This window comes from Antedon mediterranea, chromosome 10 (genome assembly GCF_964355755.1).
Source record: "Antedon mediterranea chromosome 10, ecAntMedi1.1, whole genome shotgun sequence".
Classification (NCBI taxonomy): Eukaryota; Metazoa; Echinodermata; class Crinoidea; order Comatulida; family Antedonidae; genus Antedon; species Antedon mediterranea.
The window spans coordinates 4,033,133-4,056,277 of NC_092679.1; the positions used below are offsets into that span (position 1 = coordinate 4,033,133).

Consider the following 23,145-nt stretch of genomic DNA (forward strand, 5'->3'; position numbering starts at 1 on the left):
AGTTACACAATACTAACTGTACAGTATTAATATAAAATAATACACTGTACAACACATTCTTAAATTATCATAGAAATCATTCCAATAAATAAATGCTCAATTAAAATAATAATTGTGATCATACATTTTGTACTGTATCTTCATTTGTTAATAATTAAAAATGCACATATTTTTAAAACAAAAATAAACAACGCTGGCTGGTTCATTATCAAAAAATATAAAATTACTGGTATATTATTAAATATTATAGTAATAATAAATCATTTTGGGTGAGGTAACTGTACTGTATTTGTTTACATAAATTACCTTCATATTTTTTTGTATAAAAAAGATATGCATAACTTTAAATAACTTCCTGTTATGATAAGTAAGGTAGTCCCTGACTGGCTGTCATGTTTTCAGTTATGACAAATTACTAAATTCATTTTCACTCAGCTAATTTCAACAACTAACCAACCAAAAACCTTTTCCTCTTACTCCTCCCTAACCACACCATACTCATCCAACAGTGAGCAACTCACCAATTACAGTTTAATTACATTATAATTTATTGTGCTTAAACTAACTGAGTCTCATTTGAAAGAGTTAAAACCATGGCACTAGGTCAGGATTGAACCATAGACCTTAAGATTGGAAGGCAAGCATGTTAATTGTTACTAACAAGTTACAGCTCCACTACAAGCTTTAACCTCTGTCTACACTATCAAACTTCATGTGACAAAAAAATGTGAAAAACTAGTTTGGTACGGTTGTAGACGGAGCTTTAGTTTCCAATGTAGTAACAGTATAGAGATATAATATCTCTATGGTAACAGTAACTGTATACCAGCATTAAGGTTTTCCCCATCATAGCCTTTCTCATTACTACTGGTCTTAACAGCCAATATTACTATTGTTCTTGTTCACTTGTTTGCATGGTATTGTGAGTCAGTGGCTATTGTTATTAAAACCAGGTGGAGTTCTCATTAATAGGCTATTCCAATTTACTCACAAACGATGACTCACTGCATCCTATTATAAATAAATAGATAAAAATAATCACTATAAATACTTTAACTGTGTGTATCCCAGAATAGTACATGTAAATTGTAAACTACAGCACTTTCTACTATACTTTATTACTGTACATACTGCACTCCCTGCAATAATCCTTAATGTATTTTTCTTCATACAGTACAGTCAATCATCGTCATCGCAATGAGTACAGCAAGTTCTAAGCTTCATTATTATTTAATCTAGATTTGGATTAAATTAATTAATTAAGTAATTAAAGTGACCATGGAAATAAACAAGGCTATTCATTTATGATGGCTATTGAGTATTGTACACAATATAATACAATTTAATGGAATCACTTGAGTAACAGTGGCACACGTTAGACAATACCTAATAACGGTGCATCCAAACCAAAATTAAAAAGAAAAAATCAAAATAACATGACGAATAAGAGATTTAGTCTCACTGAATAAGTAGCTCAACTACTATACTTACATAATAATAAAGTTGGTACAAATTACTGTATTAAATTAATATACAGTTGTTAAAAAAAAACCAAAAAAAAACACAATTTAAACATTATTTGCAGGGTTATTTAAAATTTCAGTTCTGTACTTACTACTACTCTGCTACTACTTACTACTACATGTACAGTATTCTTTATTTTAACCATATTGGTCCCATACATGCTTGGTTCAAATCAATGTGGTTTTGATAATTAAAAACCAAACCATTGGATAATCAAGAAAAAAAAGCCACCCCTATTTTTGCGTTAACAATCATTGTTTGTTTTTGGAAGATATGATATTGATACTGTACTTAAGTAAAAATTCCTCTTATGTTCTGATCTGTTTATCATTAATACTAACAAAATGGATTTGGCCATATTGAACTATTTACTCACTGTATTAAATTATAGTTATTATAGCTTTACTGACAGTATATTGGAATAAAAATATTTATATATAAATTGGAAATCTGTAATGAAGGGTGTGGTTCATCTTTCATTTTAATAGTTGATGATCTCATAACAATTAAGTTTTAGTTGGCTGGTATAGTAAATATATCATTAATAATATTATTAATATTAATTATACATTTGATGCAACATCCTTTAAAAGGATACCAATCCTATTTATTACTGGCTGTACTGCTTTTATTAATATTTATCCTGTATTTTAATTATATTGTTATAGCGCGTAAACAATGCTACAACGTGAATAGTGGGAGTGAGTACAAAACAGGGGTGTTTCCCATTTGTGAAAAATCAATATTATTTGCTTGTATTCATTCGGTTTATTGAACTCGCTTCAGGATATCATTATTTGTAATGCTGTAGTAGGCTTTGAACAGTCATTGTATGAGTCAATGTGTATGTTGTTTACGTTTTAATTTGCAGCCTTTCTCGTACATCTAGGAATAGAGCTGCTTTAACATTGATACTGTACATGGTCATACCTCATACAATACCAAACATTGTTATTATTAATGTATTGTAGTAGTTAATGATCTATGATTATCTGTAGAATAGTGGAATTCTTTGCCGGAAACTTGCCTAGATTCAGCCCTTGTCTTTTAAGGAGAGCGAGTACAATCACTCACCTAACACACTCCTAAACTGCATTTGAGGAGTGCAATTTACAATGCTTAAATTTGGTAAACTTCTACACACCAAAAATACAAACAGCACACCTACAGCACCTCTGAATGTATTGAGGAGTGCCATTTTTAGTACAACTATAATTTTCAAAAGAAAAAGCCTGCATATTGTGTCTTTGAATGTATCATCACATCCCTGCCTTTCCATCAGTAGCTATGATGACAAAATACATTGTCCCCTAAAGGCAAAGGTACATATCTTGTCACCTCTTCCTAGATAATTTATGATAATCATTTTGGTGACACTATTCATCCAGAAATCTCTTCAATTCAAGGATACTATTTAACCATTTATAATTAACACTGATGATTATTGTCCCATCAGGTATAAAGCACACTTGAATCTATACAAACAAACTGCTGTCTTTTTATAAAGAGACTATTGGATCTATACAAACAAAAACATTATCTATGCAGTTATCTACAATGACATTGAACTTTTAATTCTGTAGTTCAGTGAAGATACAACAAGAATTTAGACATCGTTAGCGAATTGTGGATGATAATATTTAACGAGTGATGGAATATAAAAACAAGCAATTATTTGATATGTAAAGTTTGCTTTCATAATAATATAAAGATACTACAGTACTAGCTAGAGATAAATGATAAAATATGCGTCAAAAGTAACACAGAGGTTTCTGAAATTAGGCTATTGTTTGTGGAAAATCTTAAAATTAAGCTTTAGTGTACTGTAGGTGTGAAAGTTATATAAAAAATGAGTGTCTATTTTGTGTAAAAAAATGTGTTCTAAATAAATTGGTGTTTTTTTCTGTATTTTGTTTTCGGTTTAAAAAAGAATCACAGAAAAAACTGCTAAACTAGGCTGCCTTCTTAATTTAAAATTCATCAAAATGCATTTAACTAGCAACTCTCTACTCAGCTGTCTATATTAGTTAACATATGTGTACGTTTACATGTAATTGGACTTCCTAAAGAAAGATTCGTTTTCCACTTCAGCAAACTGCTTTCCAGCACAACACCATGTGAAACTTATCTCCGTAGGCTGTTCATCTGTGAACGTTCTCAGTGTCTTGCTATTCATAATGTATTAAATGAAGCGGAGAAAGAATTTCTAAGACCCATAACACTTTCTTTTTATTCAATATAAATTTATTGTTTTGTTCTCAAATAAAATTACTGCATAAAAATGCTGTTTGCTGATACTGTTCTACAGTACTGTACAATGTTTTTGTTGTGGTTTTTCTTGGTTTTTTCCCCTCAATCTTTACCTTGTTTGAGAAAGCTATTATATTATTAACAAATATACAGTAATAGTATAATGTCTTCATTGCTACAGAAGTAGGTATTATTAACATACTAGTCATTTCTTGTACCCAAAGGCTTGGATATTATCCAGAGAAGTTGATTATTGAAGAAGTTGTTGATGAGTATTTTTCGACCTTCATCTACTAATGCTGTATACTTTGACATTGTTATAGATCTGACTACAGTATATGATATAGTGTTTCCAGTATATGTGTATCCATATCTTTATTATGCATTGCCATTACTACACTCAAGCCAAGGCTAACTCTCCTCATTCACGTTGCAAGCTCATGGGAAATTAAACCAACATTAATTATTTGATATCGTTTCATGGCACAGTATACTAAACAGAATCTATTTTTTACATTAGTTATTTAGCTCTTCAATACAAAAAGTAAATAAAATAAAACAAATTATTGTGTTTATAATAGTGCATGAAGATTGCTCTACTAAAAATAAAATATGTATAATAGTTTAGTCTATTTCTGAATTCTATTTTCTCACACAATAACACAACATGCATACTGTAATATTATACAGAATACTGTAGAACAAGAAACGGTATTTGTTTTGCATTGTTTAGTATTATCTCACAATCTGTCTTGGAACATCATACAGTACTGTACTGTAAACATATCTAACAGTACACTAATCTCCTGATAGCAGATCTGTCGCTTAGACATTGCTTTGATTGCAGTTGTTAAGCATGATCAGTAATAAATTATGTAAATTATACATGTGGTGTGAAAATAGCAATTTTAGTTGTAAATGCAATGCAATAGTTCAGTAGGTTATGTTAATGTGTACTATTTGTTAAAATATATCCTATAATATTAACAACCGTATGGCTTGTTTACAGTACTGTAATAAGCTCATCTGATCCCCAAAAAATAAAATAAATTGATCATTCAGTGTTTTAAAGAATGGTATGGGAGGCAAAGTGGGCATAAATGGAATGACATTTAAATCAACTTTCTATTAAAATGCTTGTGGAGCAGGCAAATACTATAATTGAAGATAAATCTAGAATTCATCAGCTGATCTTACCAGATCAATAAATGTCCTGAAAAAAACACACACACATGGGAATAATGATCCACAGCTGATATAAAACCTCTGTCCATTTTACCAAGAGAAACTGGGTTTCATCTACACCTCATTAAACCGGATCTAATCCTCTGTTTATCACTGCTAAATAAACTCGCACATATTGGAATTTTGTAGCCTGAAGGAATCAAACTTTATCCCAAGGGAGAATATGTTTCCCATGTATTAGTTACACTGAATGCAGTTGATAGGGCGTATTCACCAGCCTAATTTTCTTTCACCTACAGTAACTTAATTTTCACAATGGGTCTGGTGGATCTTTCCACCCATCCTAAATATTTGGTCAATATCGTCAGCTTTTTTTGTATACCGTATCAATGCACCCTTACCATTATCCATAGTACCATTTAGCATCCTACGTTGCATTACTAAACAAACTCATATTGGAAATTTGAAGCCTAGAGAGACAATCAATAACTGTGTTGTGAATTTGATCTCAAAACCTTTTCCTGGGGGATTCTGGGGTGATAGTGCAGCAGAATGTTATCCAGTGTTGAGATACAGGTAAAAGTAGTTAATAATATTAATAATAGATGACATCATTTCTTATGTATTTATATGCAAATGACAATAAATAATGAATGTCAGTAAATAAAGTTCTTGTCTGGTTTCTAAGTAGGGTTATTGGTGTGTTGTACCGTGGATAAATCTTCCTTAGAGGCCGACACTAAGGCTCTTTGATGCAGGAGGTCCGCGAAAGTTACATTACAATGCAAAAATAGGACATCTTTATGTTAACTTTACAGAATACTTTTTAGGCCCTTGCCCCACCTATTTCAATATCCTGGATCCTGAAGCCACAGTGATGACAATGGGTGGGTTAGCAGGTGATCCGGTTTGTTGCCCTTTAAAAATGAAGGTGGGAAGCATGGTAAACAGTCATTAAACAACTATAGCGGATTTTTCAATGGAAATTCTTGTACCAAAAATAGACACGAGGTCAGTCTTATGTTTCTTTAGAAGTGTTGGCTTTTAACTTTGCTGTCTTGTATTGTTGGATGTCCATTTGCTTTGTTTCATCTGCAGTATTCTACTAGCTGATAATTTCATTATGACAGCCAAATGTTTTTTTTCCTTCAAGTACTGCAGTCTAGACTAGTTCAATAAAATGTAGTGTGTTTTTATCATCATCATCCACTGTAATTAAAATAATATTTTTTGATGGTATCCTTTCACAAATCATTACTTATTATTATTGAATAATAGTACATGACTTTTTACCAAAATTCTAGGCCAAGGCTTTGCCTAAACGTTGAAGTTATCATTTTATACTTCCATGCCTGGAGAATGATTATTTTTTAGTATGATATTGATAATATCATTATAATACACCAATACGGTTCTGATTATGTTCTGTGGTTTTTCCTTTTAAAAAACTGTGATAAAGAAATGTGACTTCCATATCAAAAGGCCTTGTTTGTTGGGAAAACATTACTCAAGGGGACACTGAATACAACCCCTGAGGGTGTATGTTTATGATGCGGTTAAAGATCACAGTGGTTTCTCATAAACCTTGGTCTCTCCAACAGGTTTATAAACAACAAAAATGATAGACAGATTATAATTGGAAAATTCTGTTAATCAAAAGCATCAAAAACTACATAATTTTATATTTTGTTACATTTTTAAGCCTATACTCAGAACTTTATCCAAAGTTATTTTCATATACTGTACCCGGTACCGATTAATTTCAATCTTTTCATAATCGCATACTGTAGTACATATGAATAATAAAATCCCATTTATTATATCGCAACTGGTCATAAACAATTAGTCAAAATAAATCAGGAAAATTTGCTTGAAATCAACGCTTTTAAAATCTCAAATGAGCCATATGTTCCAATTCACCAGTGTAAACTAACAAGGTACAATAACAATTAGCAAATTGTGCACCGCCTATTTTCTGTTCACAGACCAAGACACATTAGGGGGCCGTAGCATGATAATTGTTTCCGTAATATGCCATGAAAGCCATTTAAAACAATTATAAAGAATTACTTAAAAATCGTTTTGTGTGGGTCACTGTTCTGGGTTTATTCCCTGCGTGCAGTTTTATGATTTGGGATAAAACATCTTTGTGTATATTTTAAATGAAATGATTCTGGTTGGATTCATTTATTATTCAGAATTAGGGATTATATTTCATTTTGTTAATATAGTAAAGTTGTGGAATGTTGTTTGGTGACAAAAAGCACAATCAAATCTTATATTTACAGTACAAAATATCTCTATAAGGCTCTGTAGCATAATCTAGTGGTTGATGTGATCGTCTTCCTATCAAACGGTAATACTGGGTTTAAATCTGCCCATCAGTGCCTCATAATAAAACTTTTCGGTGTTAATACATACCATATTGTAGCTTAATAAAAGTATTTATAGCATACCACGTTAAAGGGAAACTGAGACAAGTTTATTTCTAGGTTGGTCCTCATTTTATGCTCTGTATTATTTGTATGACATTTAATGAAATAAATGTTTGTTGAATTTTGAATTTGAAGTCATGTGTTCCTGTATTAATTAGAACTATTGAATTGTCAGACAGTAGAAAAACGGAAATGATGTTACAGTTGTAACTTATTTATTGTACTTATTGGATCGAATTCTAGTCAACCATTTGAATTCATGATCAATTATTTATTGACGTTTCCACATCCAATGTACATTAGCTTTTAGTCAATTATGCTTTTTATCGCTTCTTAATGAACTAAAAGCTTTCTTTATCAACTAAGTATAAAGTAACGCCTTTGAAACTCAGCATTTACTAATAATCGTGGAAAATTAACTAGCTTTTTAGTGTCTTGTTAGACAAATTATTGCACTTGTTTACTGAAAATGAATCGGTCAATCAAACATTATGTTTAGACTGACATCTTTTGCCCCAGGGCTTGTACATTGTTTTTTTAAATCAGTTTTTCAGTCAAAAACTGTTATTTTTCCAAGGTGTGATGGAACTTTGGTAGGCTTTGACAAATGTTAGCAATGTTTATCTTGTACTGTATGTACTGTAGATAAATTGATTACTAAAAATGAATCAGTCAATTAGTAAAAATTATGTTGTCCTGGTGTTTGTACTGTACAATTTGCTATAAATATTGTATATCAGTTCTGCGTTGGTCAAAACTTTATTGTTATTTCCCAAGGTGTGGTGGACCTTTGTTAGACTTTGTTGACAAGACCAATGTTTGGTTAAAATGTTCCAGAACTATAGACCATGGCCAGAGTTCATTTAAGGTCATGATTCATCCTGTGTAACTTGATCATACTCTCTCACCACATGAGTGATAACTTGGTCTAAATTTACTTTACAGTTTGCAGAAAATATTTCTTAGAAAGTAATAATGAGAGTTGTTAATTGAATTTGGGGAAAGTTAATTAAGTTCATGCTAGGCTAACGTCAATGTTGGGTGTCAGATATTATGTTGTGAAAACATAGCTCTCCTAATTACAGGTTTCTTTCAACAAAATATTCCCTTTCAAACCATAAAGTAAGCATGCAATTTGAATGAGTTCAAGGCTCTTCTTGTTGAACATGGTTCTGGTCTGGTTGTAGAACAAGTTTTCACCCCCCCCCCCCCTTCTCCTTTTCAAACCATAAAGTAACTATGCAATCTGAATGAGTTCAAGGCTCTTCTTGTTGAACATTGTTCTGGTCTGGTTGTAGAACAAGTTTTCACCCCCCCCCCCCTTCTCCTTTTCAAGCCATACACTAGTAAGCATACAATCTAAATGAGTTCAAGGCTCTTCTTGTTGAACATGGTTCTGGTCTGGTTGTAGAACAAGTTTTCACCCCTCCCCCCCCCCCTCTTCTCCTTTTCAAGCCATACAGTAGTAAGCATACAATCTGAATGAGTTCAAGGCTCTTCTTGTTGAACATGGTTCTGGTCTGGTTGTAGAACAAGTCCCCCTCCCACCCTCCCAATAAGAACTTAAAACAGAAGTTCCAGTACATACATCTGGCTATGTGTACTGTAGCAAAGATTCTTTTGAAAGAATAACTGAACCATCTCACCCAATGTGACTACTGAGAATGAACTATTCTAAAAAAAAAGAAGGCAATTTTTGAGCTTCATAAACCAGTTTACCCCTGGATATGTTATCACAGTGAGTAAGTTACTGTAGTCAGAAATGTGTGTTTATGACTAGATGTATTATTACTTTAGGCTTGATAGAGTATAATAATAGGATGGTTATATTGTCCATTTTTAATATAGATTTGGATGGGTAACCATATGAAGCTTAATCCCGTAGACAATGCACATTTATACTACAGACCGTGAGAATTCTAAGCCTCGAATTTATCAAATAAACATTTCTAAAAAGCGGTTTATTGTTGAACAGACTTCAAGTTCATCTGTAGTTTAGTCTTTATGTATTCAAATCTTTTAAACCACAGATCCAAAGTAACAATATTCTAGTTTTGTTATTTTACTGAAGATCACACTAATCTCCCGAAAATAATGTGCATAAGTTTTATCCCATACATGTAGGCCTACACAGGACCAACTTCTCAACATCCCATCCAAAGGACGACGATACTGTAGGCAACAGGAATAAAGCACTGTAGCATGAAGGCCAACTCAGACAGCATTGTACGACACCGAAATAAACACTCAACAGTTCACTTTTGTTACTTTTACTTTTTATTTCTATTTGTACTTTTATTGTTTTATTTGCTAATTAGATATCTGTATTATAGGGTAATGCGTTTAAAAGCTTCGGCTCATTACATACCCGTTTTGTATCAAATAAGTTTATAGAAATATTCTTGTGAAAGAAATACTGTATAAAAATATTTGTTTTGTTGATACAAATAAATGGTACGTATAGTACTGCGAATGAAAACCGCCTCATCGGAATTCAACTCGGTCAGCACAGACGAGTCAAGACGTTTTGTCGGGCCTCGTTGTACAATGCTGTCTGAGTTGGCCTTTAGGAAACAGTTGCCACAGTGCCTTATCATGTCATGTGCCTTACCATTGTGCCATCTCAATCTTAATGCAAAAAAACTGTACCATGTATTTCATGATCATTTCTCTGTCTAATTAAACTCAGTCTGATTAAATTTCATTACGGTATGCGTTTCGGGTTTCATTATGAATGTTACACATTCGATAACAACCAATAACGCAGATTTATATTTCAGTATACAGACAATCGTTATCTTCGGATGAGTATATATATTCCAGAACTGTGATAAGTGTTTCTTAAATTTCATATCTTGATGCTGTGTTGTTGAAGTTGCTACAATTAATCAACCGTATATTAAATCAATATTCATAAAATGATGTACTGTATTTCAAGACAGCCTCTCTAAACATCACATTTCAAAATACATAGTATATCCACGTTTCTGATTAAATACAATCATATCGTTTTACTAATTTTCATGGATGAATATTGATGCGTTATTTTTCAACGTGTTCACGTTTCTGGTTTCATGATTATATTCTCAACACGTTTGTAAACTAGGACAGTATTAATGTATGTAATTCAACTGGGTTTGTCGAATACAACATACCGACAGTAATTGCCTGAGGGAAAAAAAGAAGTGTTAAATAAGATGTTTAAAAATTATGTTGAGAGTATTACACAGAGAATGGTGATATGTAAAGCTCTGTCTACACTATTAAATTGTATGTGACAAAAAAATGTGATGTGTCCATATGGACATGATGATGTCATATCACTACTATATTTGTGCATATCACTACCATATTTTTGCACATCACATATTTTTTGTCAAACTAGTTTAGTTTAGAGCGTAAGAAATACTTTGTTGTGCAAACTAAAAACCAAAGTTTAAAATCTCAATGACAACATTAATAGTAAAGTAAATATGGTTAGGAATTCAAAGTCCAAATTTGTATGATAAAAAACTTTCCTACTGTATACTGTATGAAAACATCTATTTGATGTTTAATGAAAAAAAAATAGAATTAAACTGCAAACAATGTCAGTCCTATAGAAACTAAAACATAAAAATGCAGTGCCTATTAAAACTTTGCTTTCTTACAGATTTCAGTATGTCAAATGAATGACCTGTTGTTAAAAAAATTAACCTTTCTTTATAACTATTTAAGCACAATACTGTACTGTAGGCCCAATAAAGTGATTTGTAATATAGTAATAATATACAAGTTAGTTCTTGTAAAGCACCAGATTCAAACGAATGACGGTTGACTCCAAAAGTGCTCTTAATTCATAAACAATAATATAAAAATTAATAGAGAGAACATAAATTATTATGCCTTGAATAACAAACATTTGGTTTCTATACTAAAGTATGCCTGTGTTCAGACTTAGTTACTCAGTAAGTTGGTTCCTACCCATCAAAGTTAACGATAACTGAATGTGAGATGTCAAATGAACAAGTTTGTATATTTGTTTTGAAATTTGAAATGTTTTTTTATACATTACAGGATTCTCTTGAGCAGTTGATTGTGATGGAGTTACCTCGCATCTTCACTATTGCGAAAGATCCTGTCAGCGAAGAGGCCTTCAACGAAATACAGAAGCTTCTATTACTCATGCTCGGGTGCGCCGTGCAGTGCGAACTAAAACAGGAATTTGTCGAAGGAATTAAACTGTTGGATATTCATGTACAACATGCTATTGTGAATCATATTCAAGAGGTAAGGTAGTGAGTCCGTGGGCTAGTCTGTTGTACTAGCCCCATGCAATTTGCTAGCCCAAAAAAATTACCATTATGACGATTATAAATCCATACTCGAGTATAATCCCACCCCATAGTTTTTGCTAAATTCAAAACTTTGGTAAATTTTTGTTCATACAATTAAAGTACTATAATCCCACCCTCTGATTTTAGCCAAATTTTATACCTTGGTCCATGGGACTATATTTGGTCATAGGTTATAGTAAGGTACTAAATCAATCTCTTGACAGGTGTCGTTGTTTGCCAAACATTATTTGTATTTTTTAATAAATTATTATGATTTGTGATCATTCAAAAACACACTATCCCCTGTGAGGATCAATAGACATTTGATTGTCAATTTGAATAGCTTATTTACATTGGGCATAAACAGTTTATATATCCCGAGGGGCTCCTGAGGGTCTATAGACCCTAATTGACACTAAATAGCCTTATCACAATATTACTATGCTATTCAAACTGACAGTTTTATAGTGTACTCGCTGTAAAAATGTTACTGTCTGTCAATGTCAGAAAACTAACTACACATTAGATTTAAACTATACATACACCTGAATTGACCAGACAATGTATTTTTCGGATGTAGATGTAGTATAACTAGAATACTGAACTCTGACTACATAAAATAGCATGGTCTGTTTTATGCCTAGCTTACCTGGATAAACCGAAAATGCTCTATTCTTCTCGAAGAGCGAGATATACTCGAAAACACCCTCTCCATAAATGGTACAGTCCAAAAATATAAAACAACGCACATAAAACACTACAATTGAATTTGAATAACTTTTGGAATTATTTATTCCTGATGTTGACATGACATGACAATCACATTAAATTGTAATTCACAAAAAAGTCATTTGGTTTATTCCACGAGATTATGCTACCATGGCGATAAATTACAATCAATGAAATCACACATGTTGTTATCGCTCAGAAGATTAGAATATTCTTATTGTGGTATTAAAATAGCTACAGGGATGTGGTTACATTGGTGAAGACAAAAGAAATTGAAAACCATCAGTTAACATGGCTTTATTGGATGTTTATCAAGTCCTTTTGTCGTGTCTGTTGTTTTTGTTAATGATCTTGAAAAGTAAAAGTGAAGCTATTTTCATTGTTGAATAGTCCTTCTTGATGGTAAGCTAAAGCAGCAGTCCTACATCTTACCACAGCGACCTGTTTTAAATTAAAGATGTATTGTCCCCCAAAAACATGAAAAATGAAGATTAATTAAATCAGACTTTGAATAGTTTATTTTGTAGTTTTAATAAAGTTAATCACTTCTGTAGAAAAAAAAAAAGAAACCGCTCAAAAAATGTTTTCACTTATAAAATAACATGATAAATAGATAAATTTATGGAACGCCGTTTACGCAACATTTCAATGATATGAATTTTATGACGCGATATGTGAATGAAATGCATCGATATGAATTGAATGGCGCGATATATGAATGAAATGTTTTGAATTGAATGCTTTGAATTGAATGTTTTGAATAAAATGTTTTGAATGAAATTTTTTGAATGAAATGTTTTGAATTGAATGTTTTGAATAAAATGTTTTGAACGAAATGTTTTGAATGAAATGTTTTGAATGAAATGTTTTGAATGAAATGTTTGAATTGAATTGAAAAGTCAAACTATTGGTGGCGTATGTCATTCCCGCTCGCGATTTTTTTCTCAACCTCTTAGGCCTAAGCGTGGGTACCCTCATCTCCTTTCCACGCTGCCTTTACAGAGAATCCTAAAGCCTGGCGCACACTAGAGCTTTCGGCTGAGCCAACTGGCACGAGTAACACTTGGCTCACTAAAAAATTTGCCGCAAACTATGTTCGCGTTCTATCGGACGCACACTAAACGTCTTGAGTACGCGATTTTCTGATTGGATAATTACTTACTACGCTATACAGCACGCGCTGAAATATCATAATAAATCAGAACATGTCATGCGCAGTGGAATTTTTTAGTGAGCAGGAAGCTCACGTTCGGCGCACACTTGAGGAAAATGGCACGCGTGCCAAAAAATATTAAACACGATAGATATTTTCCTCAGCGGCACGCGTGGCCGATTCCTCACGAAATCCCCGGCGCACACTTGAGGCAAGTGTTACTCGTGCCAGTTGGCTCAGCCGGAAGCTCTAGTGTGCGCCGGGCTTAACAGACCTGGGTTCGGAAATATGTATTCCAATGTTTCAGGTCTGTTAGGATTCTCTGTAAAGGATCCATATTGATGACACCGTGGAAAGGAGATGAGGGTACCCAGGCTTAGGCCTAAGAGGTTAAAACAAAATCGCGAGCGGGAATGACATACGCCGCCAATAGTTTGACTTTTCAATTCAATTCAAACATTTCATTCAAAACATTTCATTCAAAACATTTCATTCAAAACATTTCGTTCAAAACATTTCATTCAAAACATTTTATTCAAAACATTCAATTCAAAACATTTCATTCAGTATCTCGCGCCATTCAATTCATATCGATGCATTTCATTCACATATCGCGTCATAAAATTCATATCATCAAAATGTTGCGTAAACGGCGTTCCATATAAATTGACTGGCAGCCAATTTGACAATTTTTTGCTTTAAATTACAGTTTTTTTCAGGTAAATATATTTTGTTTCGATTTAATTTTTGGTCAAAGTGGATACCTATAATGGGAAATTAAAATTGCATATTCAACAACAAAAAATGTAAAAAAATATTTTTCATGGGCACAATGCATCTTTAACTTGTTTGATATATTAATTTTGAATATAGACATTCTACTTAGTGATAAGAACGTTTGGTGTGTTTTGGACATTCCCAACATTATTATTATTTTTAGTACATATACTTCATTTTCACAAAATGACCAACACAATTAATGATGTTGACCACTTGAAAATATTGACTGTTTGAAATGTAAGTTTTACACTATAAATTAGTACTAATTAGCCCTTATTTCTTTCATTATTCTGTGGATATTACTAATTGTAACCTTGCCAATTGCTGTATTATGCCAGACTTATTTTATAGCATAGCCTAAGGGTATATGTGTCACTTTTACACCTTTTACAATTTTCATTCATAGCTGCCTCTCTCCATGGAGTATTGTCAGGCATACTTTGTAATATTAGGGCTGTACAGCCAAAACCCGAATACCAGAGTCCTGGGTTAAAATCCTGTCAGATGCCAGGATTTTTTTTCTTCTAACAGAACAACTCCACTTGGAATAGGAAGTTGTTTTTGTTTGTGTAAGGTATCTCGTATCTGCTTTATTATCCACTAGCCTTAACAGCTATGTGTTTATCTGGCCCCTCCAAACTGTTCAAATCATGGATTCCACATTTTTATTTTAATTATAACCAGAACGAAAAAGTTTCCTATTTACTCGCCAGTATTGTCTATCTGATCTTCATGCAAAGGAAGAGGAGTTGCACGGAAAGAATAAAAACCATTTTATAACCTCAGTTTCCTCTGGTCCAATAACAAACTGATGGTGTAGAGACAAAAGTCAATGTCCGAGGACATTGTTGAACTACTTATTCATTACAGTATCAGCATGCACAATAATAGATTTTATTGGATCATAAAATTCTTTTATGTGAAAATTGAATCCAATGCAAATATCATTGAAATTGCTCAACTGGAAACGAAAAAAAATGTATTAAGTAGTGCCACAAAGTTATATTTAATTTAACATTTGATAGACATACAGTAGTATTGTCATAGGTTAAAATATCGTGCCTATTGGTAACTTTGGTTTGTATATTTAGTTTTACAATGTAATGTATTGAAAGTTATTAACATCAACAATACTGATACGTTTTTCATTGCTCTTTGTCAAGTGATTGCATTTATTCATAATCATGTCATTTCTAAAAATGCTATACATTACTGTATGTACAGTACTGTATATTAAATTCTATCTTGTAAATTTACACACATACTATACACTTGTTCAAGTGTCTATCAATTGGTATTAAAATTTAGAACTTATTTAATAACAAAAACCTTTATAAAAACCACTTTTGCATTGAAATCAAGGAAAAATAACATAGAAAATATAAAGTCTTGAATACTTTTCAAAATATGGTTGCTAATTTTACTGTTAAAAGGAAATGTAAATTATTATTGTATACATTCAACGCACATTTTATTTTGTTTAAAATAACGACTAAACCAAACCGATATTTCTTTTTACACAGATTACCGACAATAATGAGAACGTATGCAGTCTGAACAAAAACATTTATAAAACCACTTTTTCATTAAAATCAATGAAAAATAATTTGTTAAAGTCTTGAATACATTAAAAAAAATATGGTTTCTAATGTTACTATTAAAAGGAAATGTACATACATTCAACGCACATAGATTTGTTTATTAACGACTAAACCAAACCAATATTTCTTAAACAGATAACCGACAATAATGAGAACGTATGCAGTCTGAACTGGGGTGAATTTGTGGACATGTCGATGGAACAGATAGATTTACAATCTCGAAATATGTTCAGTCATATGAAACGAATCGTCAAGGAAAGAGATAATTACTCGGAGGTAAGATGAGTATTTTAATTTTATGTATGTGAATGAAAAGTTAGCTCTGTCCACACTATCAAACTTCATGTGACAAAAAAATGTGATGTGCCCATATAAGGACATGATGATGTCATATCACTTCTATATTAGGCATATCACTACCATATATGGGCACATCACACTTCTTTCGTCAAACTAACTTGATAGTGTACTGTAGACAGAGATTTAGGGTGGGTGTTTACAAGGAAAGGGAGACCTACAAGAAGATCATGAATACAAATAAAAGTCAACTGAGAGATCTTCGACGTGCGATTGAAACATTGTTGATACAAATAATGTATACCGAAGATCGTTAAATTTTAATCGATACCCCACACGATATGAAACTGTTCAATTCAATGCGGTAATTGCTCATAAAATTTGGCGTTTAAGAACGCGCCGGGCCTTTGGGAGAATCAATATCGGAATCTTATGAGCTTGCTCAGCCGTTTCAAATGTTTAAAGATAAAAATCGTTCAAGCATGTTAATAAATGCATAATGTATTGGAAGGCTTGTGTGTACAGGATTATTTGCGTAATGCGATTTTGAAACAAATATTCCTGGTATTTAAAACACAAACAAGAAAATAAACTATTTAATATTTTATTTAATATTCTATTCTATTTTAAATAATAAGAAATAAATATGAACATACAACTGTAAATATTTAATTGATATTACACCTCGGAAAGCTAAACAATTTTTTCAGTTTCCATTATCCTGTACTTGAACTGAACCATAGATTTTATTATTAGATTAGAGTACTGTATATAACGTATTGAACTAGAAACAATATACTTTCTACAATTTCCATCATGCTCGAAGGCTAAATGCTAAAAGACATCTGAATTATATAATGTACACAATAATTTTCCTAACTAATGTTAAATTCATCTCTGCATACATTTGATTAATAGTGGTGATAATCCTGCTTATATTCGTTGTTTAATGCTCGTTATTTTGATGCTTCGTTAAACAAGCAAGTGTTGGACAAGGGTCAGCAATGGATTATCATCTAATTTTAAATTGTGTACACTTAATACTGTATTTATGCGGCATGATTTTACTATAGCATAGGTCATTCAAAGGTCGTTTTACTATTTATCATGACTATGTGTACAATCCACCTCATAATGAGTAGCTCTGCAAGACTAGTTTGTGCAGATGTTGAAAATTGTGTACACTGAAGCTAAACAGGCTCATTAGTATGCACCTTTGTTTAAACATAGAATAGTACATTGCAAGTGTTTATTTAATTTATTTTCTCACATTTTCAGACCATTATGGAACTCAGCCAAGAGAAGGATTTTCTGCAGGTGCAAATTGAAGGACGCAAAAGCATTTCCCCACCGATGAGCCCCACCGCGAATCGGCATCAAATGACCGTCGAACTGGCGGAGACGAAAGCTAAGCTTAGACGGACGCGGCAAGAGATGGAAGAGAAAGCAGAACAAGCATTAGAATACAAAGAAGAGCTGGATCGATTCGGTCAGCAACTACATAAGCTGCGGCAAGAGGTATAAAACCAAGCTCAGCACTTTCTCTTTTAACGATCTTTCACACCTGTTCCGGTCTGGCGCAGGCAAATCAAATCGAATATAAATGTTTCGGTTTCAAGCGACTATGCGTATAACGATTGCCGTATAGCTGCATGAAGCATCTTGAAAATGAAATTGCTGTTCGATTTGATTTGGTGGCGCCGGAACAGATGTGAAATGGCTTCTTTCTTTCTTTATTTCCATTCATTATACACAATCATAAACATACACAATAAACATAGTACAAAGAGAAAAAAAAAGAATGGAAAGGGGAAATCTCGGAAGCACAGCTTATATAAAGACCCTTCAGACAATCAATTTCTGACCATTTTAACATGTGCTACTGTGCACTGTATTTCAATTAATATCTTTGGCTTAAACCACCATCTGACCCATTGACTCTTATGAGTAATAGAAGATACAATGTGAGTCAGTGCGAATGCACCAGAGTGCAAGATGCGCACAAACCTTTACCTGTGTTTCAATAAATAACGGCATGGTTGTTATGATCTGTTAATACCATGTTTGTCGTCTGTTTACTAACTTAGATACGGACGTAATGAATTAATTTCAGTTTCTAATGAAAACGTTATATATCACCTTATTAGATCTTTCAACATCAATTAAGACAGAAAATGCATAATTTGTCAATAAGTTCTTTCCAACATATTGATTGCTAGCATCGCTTGTCTAGTCATGTCATTGCAGATATGAGAGAGCGTCTTATAGTGGCTGCACTGACATGACATGACCCGTAGGGGAGAAGCATGTACAGTAGTTGAAAAGTGTATCATCTGAGTCAACAGCGCTTAGAGTCTATTTGTATTTTGCGTTATACAAATTTAAAACCATTAACTTTAGCTATCGGTATGCTTATACCACCTGCCTTACAGTGAATATATGTCAGCAAATGCCTCCCATAGTTTTGCTATACAATGTGGCTAGCATTCCTTGCAGTCTAGGCAGTAGGAGTGCTGATAATACCTGCCTGAAGGCCTTATTAAACATGCGTGCCTTACTTAAAACAAATGTTGCTTGGATTATCCGTTGATATACACAACAAAGATGTTGCTGGTGACATACTAATTGCTTTAACATGAAAAATAATCAATAAATCTCGAGCAGGAAATAGGACGAAAATGATATCAACATTGAAATTTACATACAGTATTTCAGATGTGAAATTGAAACCTCTTAAACATAATGAGTTATATTTTTGTCAAAAGATTGTCCAGTGTTAACTCCATCACACTTGATAGTATTAAGGCTTTTAACAGATCATATGATAGTAACAAGCCCATCAAGAAATATCATCCCACCTTCATATTTTTATGCAAAATCTTCAATGGCAGGTGATATAGGCTAAGGTTAAGGGAAAGTGACTTACTGGTTATAATATAATGATTCCTAGCTGTATATAAAACATTTTATCTTCCTTATGTAAACTTGTTCTACACTGAGTACAACATGTGTGGCTATTACCATGTTAATCCATCTCACCAGAAAGATCTAAGCTGTACAACAAGAGCCACGTGCACAAGATTAATCCAAAACCTGTTCAGAACCCCCTGGAGTTATGTAGATCCTTTTCTAAAAGATTAAGTTGTTGCCCATATTCCCTGCATTTAATCAAAAGATAATTGTTATTTCCCCCATACCTGCAAATAACTTTTTTTTCTGTTTCAAAACAAGAGGTTTTGTTATAGCCTGTATTCATGCAAATCCAAAGATAATCCTAGAAATCCAAAGATAATCCAATCACCCCCCCCCCCCCCCTCTTTCTATGCAAATAAAAACAAAAGAGCCCCTTCAGATCATACATGTAGTTGGTTTTTTCCTCTCTTCCTTAAATCAAGAGAGGGTTGTATTGTCAGCCCTAATCCTACAGGTCAAAGGTGAACAGCTTTTACCTATGAAATTGTATGTATTCTGTTGGAGTGAATTTGAAATAATTGAAAGGCATAAACTTGTTTATTTTGTACTAGACGTACATACAATGCTTAATTCAATGTCAATATTCTAATCTGAGAATGCCTTGAATAGTCTTTTTTATGTCTCAAATAATCTAATAGTAAAAGCCTAACTATTCTACAGAGTCTAAAGATTTTAGCTGAATTCAACTCCATATATTGAGAACAACCTGTTAGTGTTATGAATGGTTTTTACACAGCAAAAAGAGCGTTGTATCCAGAATGATATTTCTGAAGCTCTGTCTACACTATTAAACTAGTTTGACAAAAAAAAGTGTCCAAATACGGTAGTGATATACCCAAATATGACATCATGTCCATATAATGAGCACATCACATTTTGTTGTCACATAAAGTTTGATAGTGTAGACAGAGCTTAATATTTTCTTGACTATAGTCCAAGTACAAAATTGTACTTTCAGTTTAATGTAGACCTATAATGACCTCTTTCTCCTCCATTAAATTGGTATTTAAATGACCTTTATTCTTGACATTTATAATTTATAAGTGGAAGAACTTAGGAAATAAATACTTCCATTATGCAATTGGTTACTTCCTATAGGCAGCTAACACAATCAAATTATTGATGCACTCAATTCAATTCAGTATATGTTTGATTTCATTTACGTTATTCTCAAGTAACATCATGTAAGAATATTTCTCATAAATCATACCATCACATGAAATGACCCAATTTTCTCTTATATTTCCAAGATACTGGTAGTTTGCATTTATGCCTTTATTACAGACATATCATCAATCATAAACCATCAAAACTTAGCAATATACAGATTTGGCATAAGGTACAAATGTACAGTGTGTATTTCATAAGTTTCTACTCAAAGTAATAAGCTAAAAATATTTGTATGTGGATATCAAATAAATCCAGGTTGTGGAATAAAGGTACATTATGTCAATGCGCGAAAAAATAAAAGTCACATAACACAGAAACTGAAATAACTACATTTTTAATTGGTACATAAAATCATCTAGTATTAGTAATGTGTTAATAAATCAAATGGCCGATTTGACTACACAAGTTTGACAGCTTTGAAAAAGAAAGATTTATACTTTGCTTGGGAGCAAGATATTACACAAGTTGTGAACCCCAGACACTTTTTACGAGATTAACCCAGATACAATGTGGATCATATCATGGGTAAACATTACAATTTGTAAGATTTTAAATGTATCATGTGACGGTCGTATAAAAGTAAGTGAAACAAAAAGGATTTGCAGTGTACTATAAATGACAAATGACTTGTTTTTCACAAACCATGTGACCTAAACGAAACTTAAATATATAGATATAATAAATAATATAAGAACCCCTCCTTTGGAACAGCCCTATTAGGGGAACACTTTCCTGTGCAACGAATGAGGGGAACATAAGTTTCAACACTACACCCAACTCCTATTCAAGGGACAACCCTATTAGGTGAGCACTTTCCTGTGCAACGAATGAGGGGAACATAAGTTTCAACACTACACCCAACTCCTATTCAAGGGACACCCCTATTAGGGGAACACTTTCCTGTGAAATGAATGAGAGGAACATAAGTTTCAACACTACACCCAACTCCTATTCAAGGGAAAACCCTTATTAGTAAATTACTTTAGTAAATTACTTTCAATAAATCTATAATTATATTATAATCATGAATCATTCCTGATTCAAATGCAAAATGTGCAAAATAGATCAAAAACTATACTCGTTTTTTAGTTACGAATATGACTGGTGATATTTGTCAACACGAATACGCTTTACGAATATGAAATGGGGATCAGCTCAAAAGTTTCACAAATGTGTGACGTATCCGTTTTCGTTATCGTATTTGTAAGGTTGCGAAACCTCCCTAATAAGTGTTAACACTATACCCAGCCCCTATTTTAGGGACAACCTATTAAGAAGACACTTTGTTGGGTCCCAAAGGTGTCACCTTAATAGGGTTCTACTTTAATTATAATCAATTTTATTTTACTGATATTCTTTTTTTTTCTTTGTCAGAATTTAACTTTGGTTCAAGATGCAAGGTCTGCTCGTGTGTACAGAGACGAGCTTGATGCGCTCAAAGAACAAGCCAGTAAAGTTGACAAGTATGAAATTGAAATCAGTAAATATAGAGAAAGACTCAACGAAATGGAATATGTAAAGAGACGAGTTGAGGTATGCTTTTCAACTTTATCTTTTCTTAAGCTCTGTCTACACTATCAAACTTTATTTGACAAAAAAACGTGATGTGCCCATTTTAGATGTCATATCACTACCATACAGGATTTGGGCATATCGCCACCATATTTAGGCACATCACACTTTTTTTGTCAAATTAGTTTGATAGTGTAGGCAGAGCTTTACTTTCAATTAACTTCTAAATAAAAAAAAATGACCTTATTTATTTGTGCCAAGACCTGAAATAGAAACTCTAATTAATTATTCAAATGAAAGGACGTTTCCTGTATTGTAATCGTCTTGAGCAGTAATTAAAAAAAGCATAACAAAATAAATTTGCAGATAGACAGAGTATCTTCAATAGAGTTTTTTAACAGGTTTTTTGCAATCTTTAAAGTTAGAAACAATCTGCAATGTTGTTAGGGTGTGTTTGAATCCAACACTCGGCGGTTGGATGATGGTGATTGTATCATTAGGCAAGATACTTTAGTTACATTTGCCTCTCTCCACCCAGGTGTCTAAAATGATTACCCGGTTAGATCAAGACAGTACATTGCGCTGGTTACTAGCTGCATTATTATGGGAGTATGTTTCCATACATGTTTGTTCCAAAAAAAATGATTGGGATAATAATGTGAGGCGCTTAGAAGCATTATTATGCAATAAACGCTATAACAACGAATATTATTACTATTAAATGTTATATAATTTGACTATATTATCAAATAAACAGGTGATTTAAGATAAAAGTCAAGGTAGAAAAGGTTGAACACACCTTTATAAGATATTCATTGTCTTATTTACAATCTTCTTTTCCTGCCTCGCTTCCTTCCCAATTTCCTGAGCATTAAAAAAAATCTAAAGCAGTTCCCGGTTTACCAAAAGAATTAATGGCGTATAAAGACAAATTGTTTCGAGATTTCTAACTTTTAGTGTCTCTTCCAACCGACCGAGTTGTATATAAGTAATTCAGAACAATTTACATCATAGTCATAGTCATAGTCATATATACTTTATTGTCCATTTCAAAAAACAGAAATGTGATTTGAAAACTGGCAAAATACAAAATATAAATATCAAATACAATTTACAAAAACACAAAACACAAAAAGTTAAGTGGCTAAAAATAGTTAAAATTAGATAAATATTATTATTATTTAATTGTATTATATGATTTATTATTATATTGCACTAAC

General features: G+C 32.6%; 1 protein-coding gene across 7 annotated transcripts in view; it reads left to right on the top strand.

Annotated features, from left to right (window-relative positions):
* LOC140060434 (uncharacterized) overlaps positions 1–23,145 on the top strand; it is a 57,508-nt gene that overhangs the window by 9,334 nt on the left and 25,029 nt on the right. For all 7 annotated transcript variants that reach the window (XM_072106634.1, XM_072106635.1, XM_072106637.1 and 4 more), the window contains exons 5-8: positions 11,451–11,663; positions 16,109–16,249; positions 17,549–17,788; positions 21,788–21,946. In XM_072106634.1, coding sequence (XP_071962735.1) covers positions 11,451–11,663; positions 16,109–16,249; positions 17,549–17,788; positions 21,788–21,946 — 753 coding nt within the window. The remainder of the gene's footprint in view (positions 1–11,450; positions 11,664–16,108; positions 16,250–17,548; positions 17,789–21,787; positions 21,947–23,145) is intronic.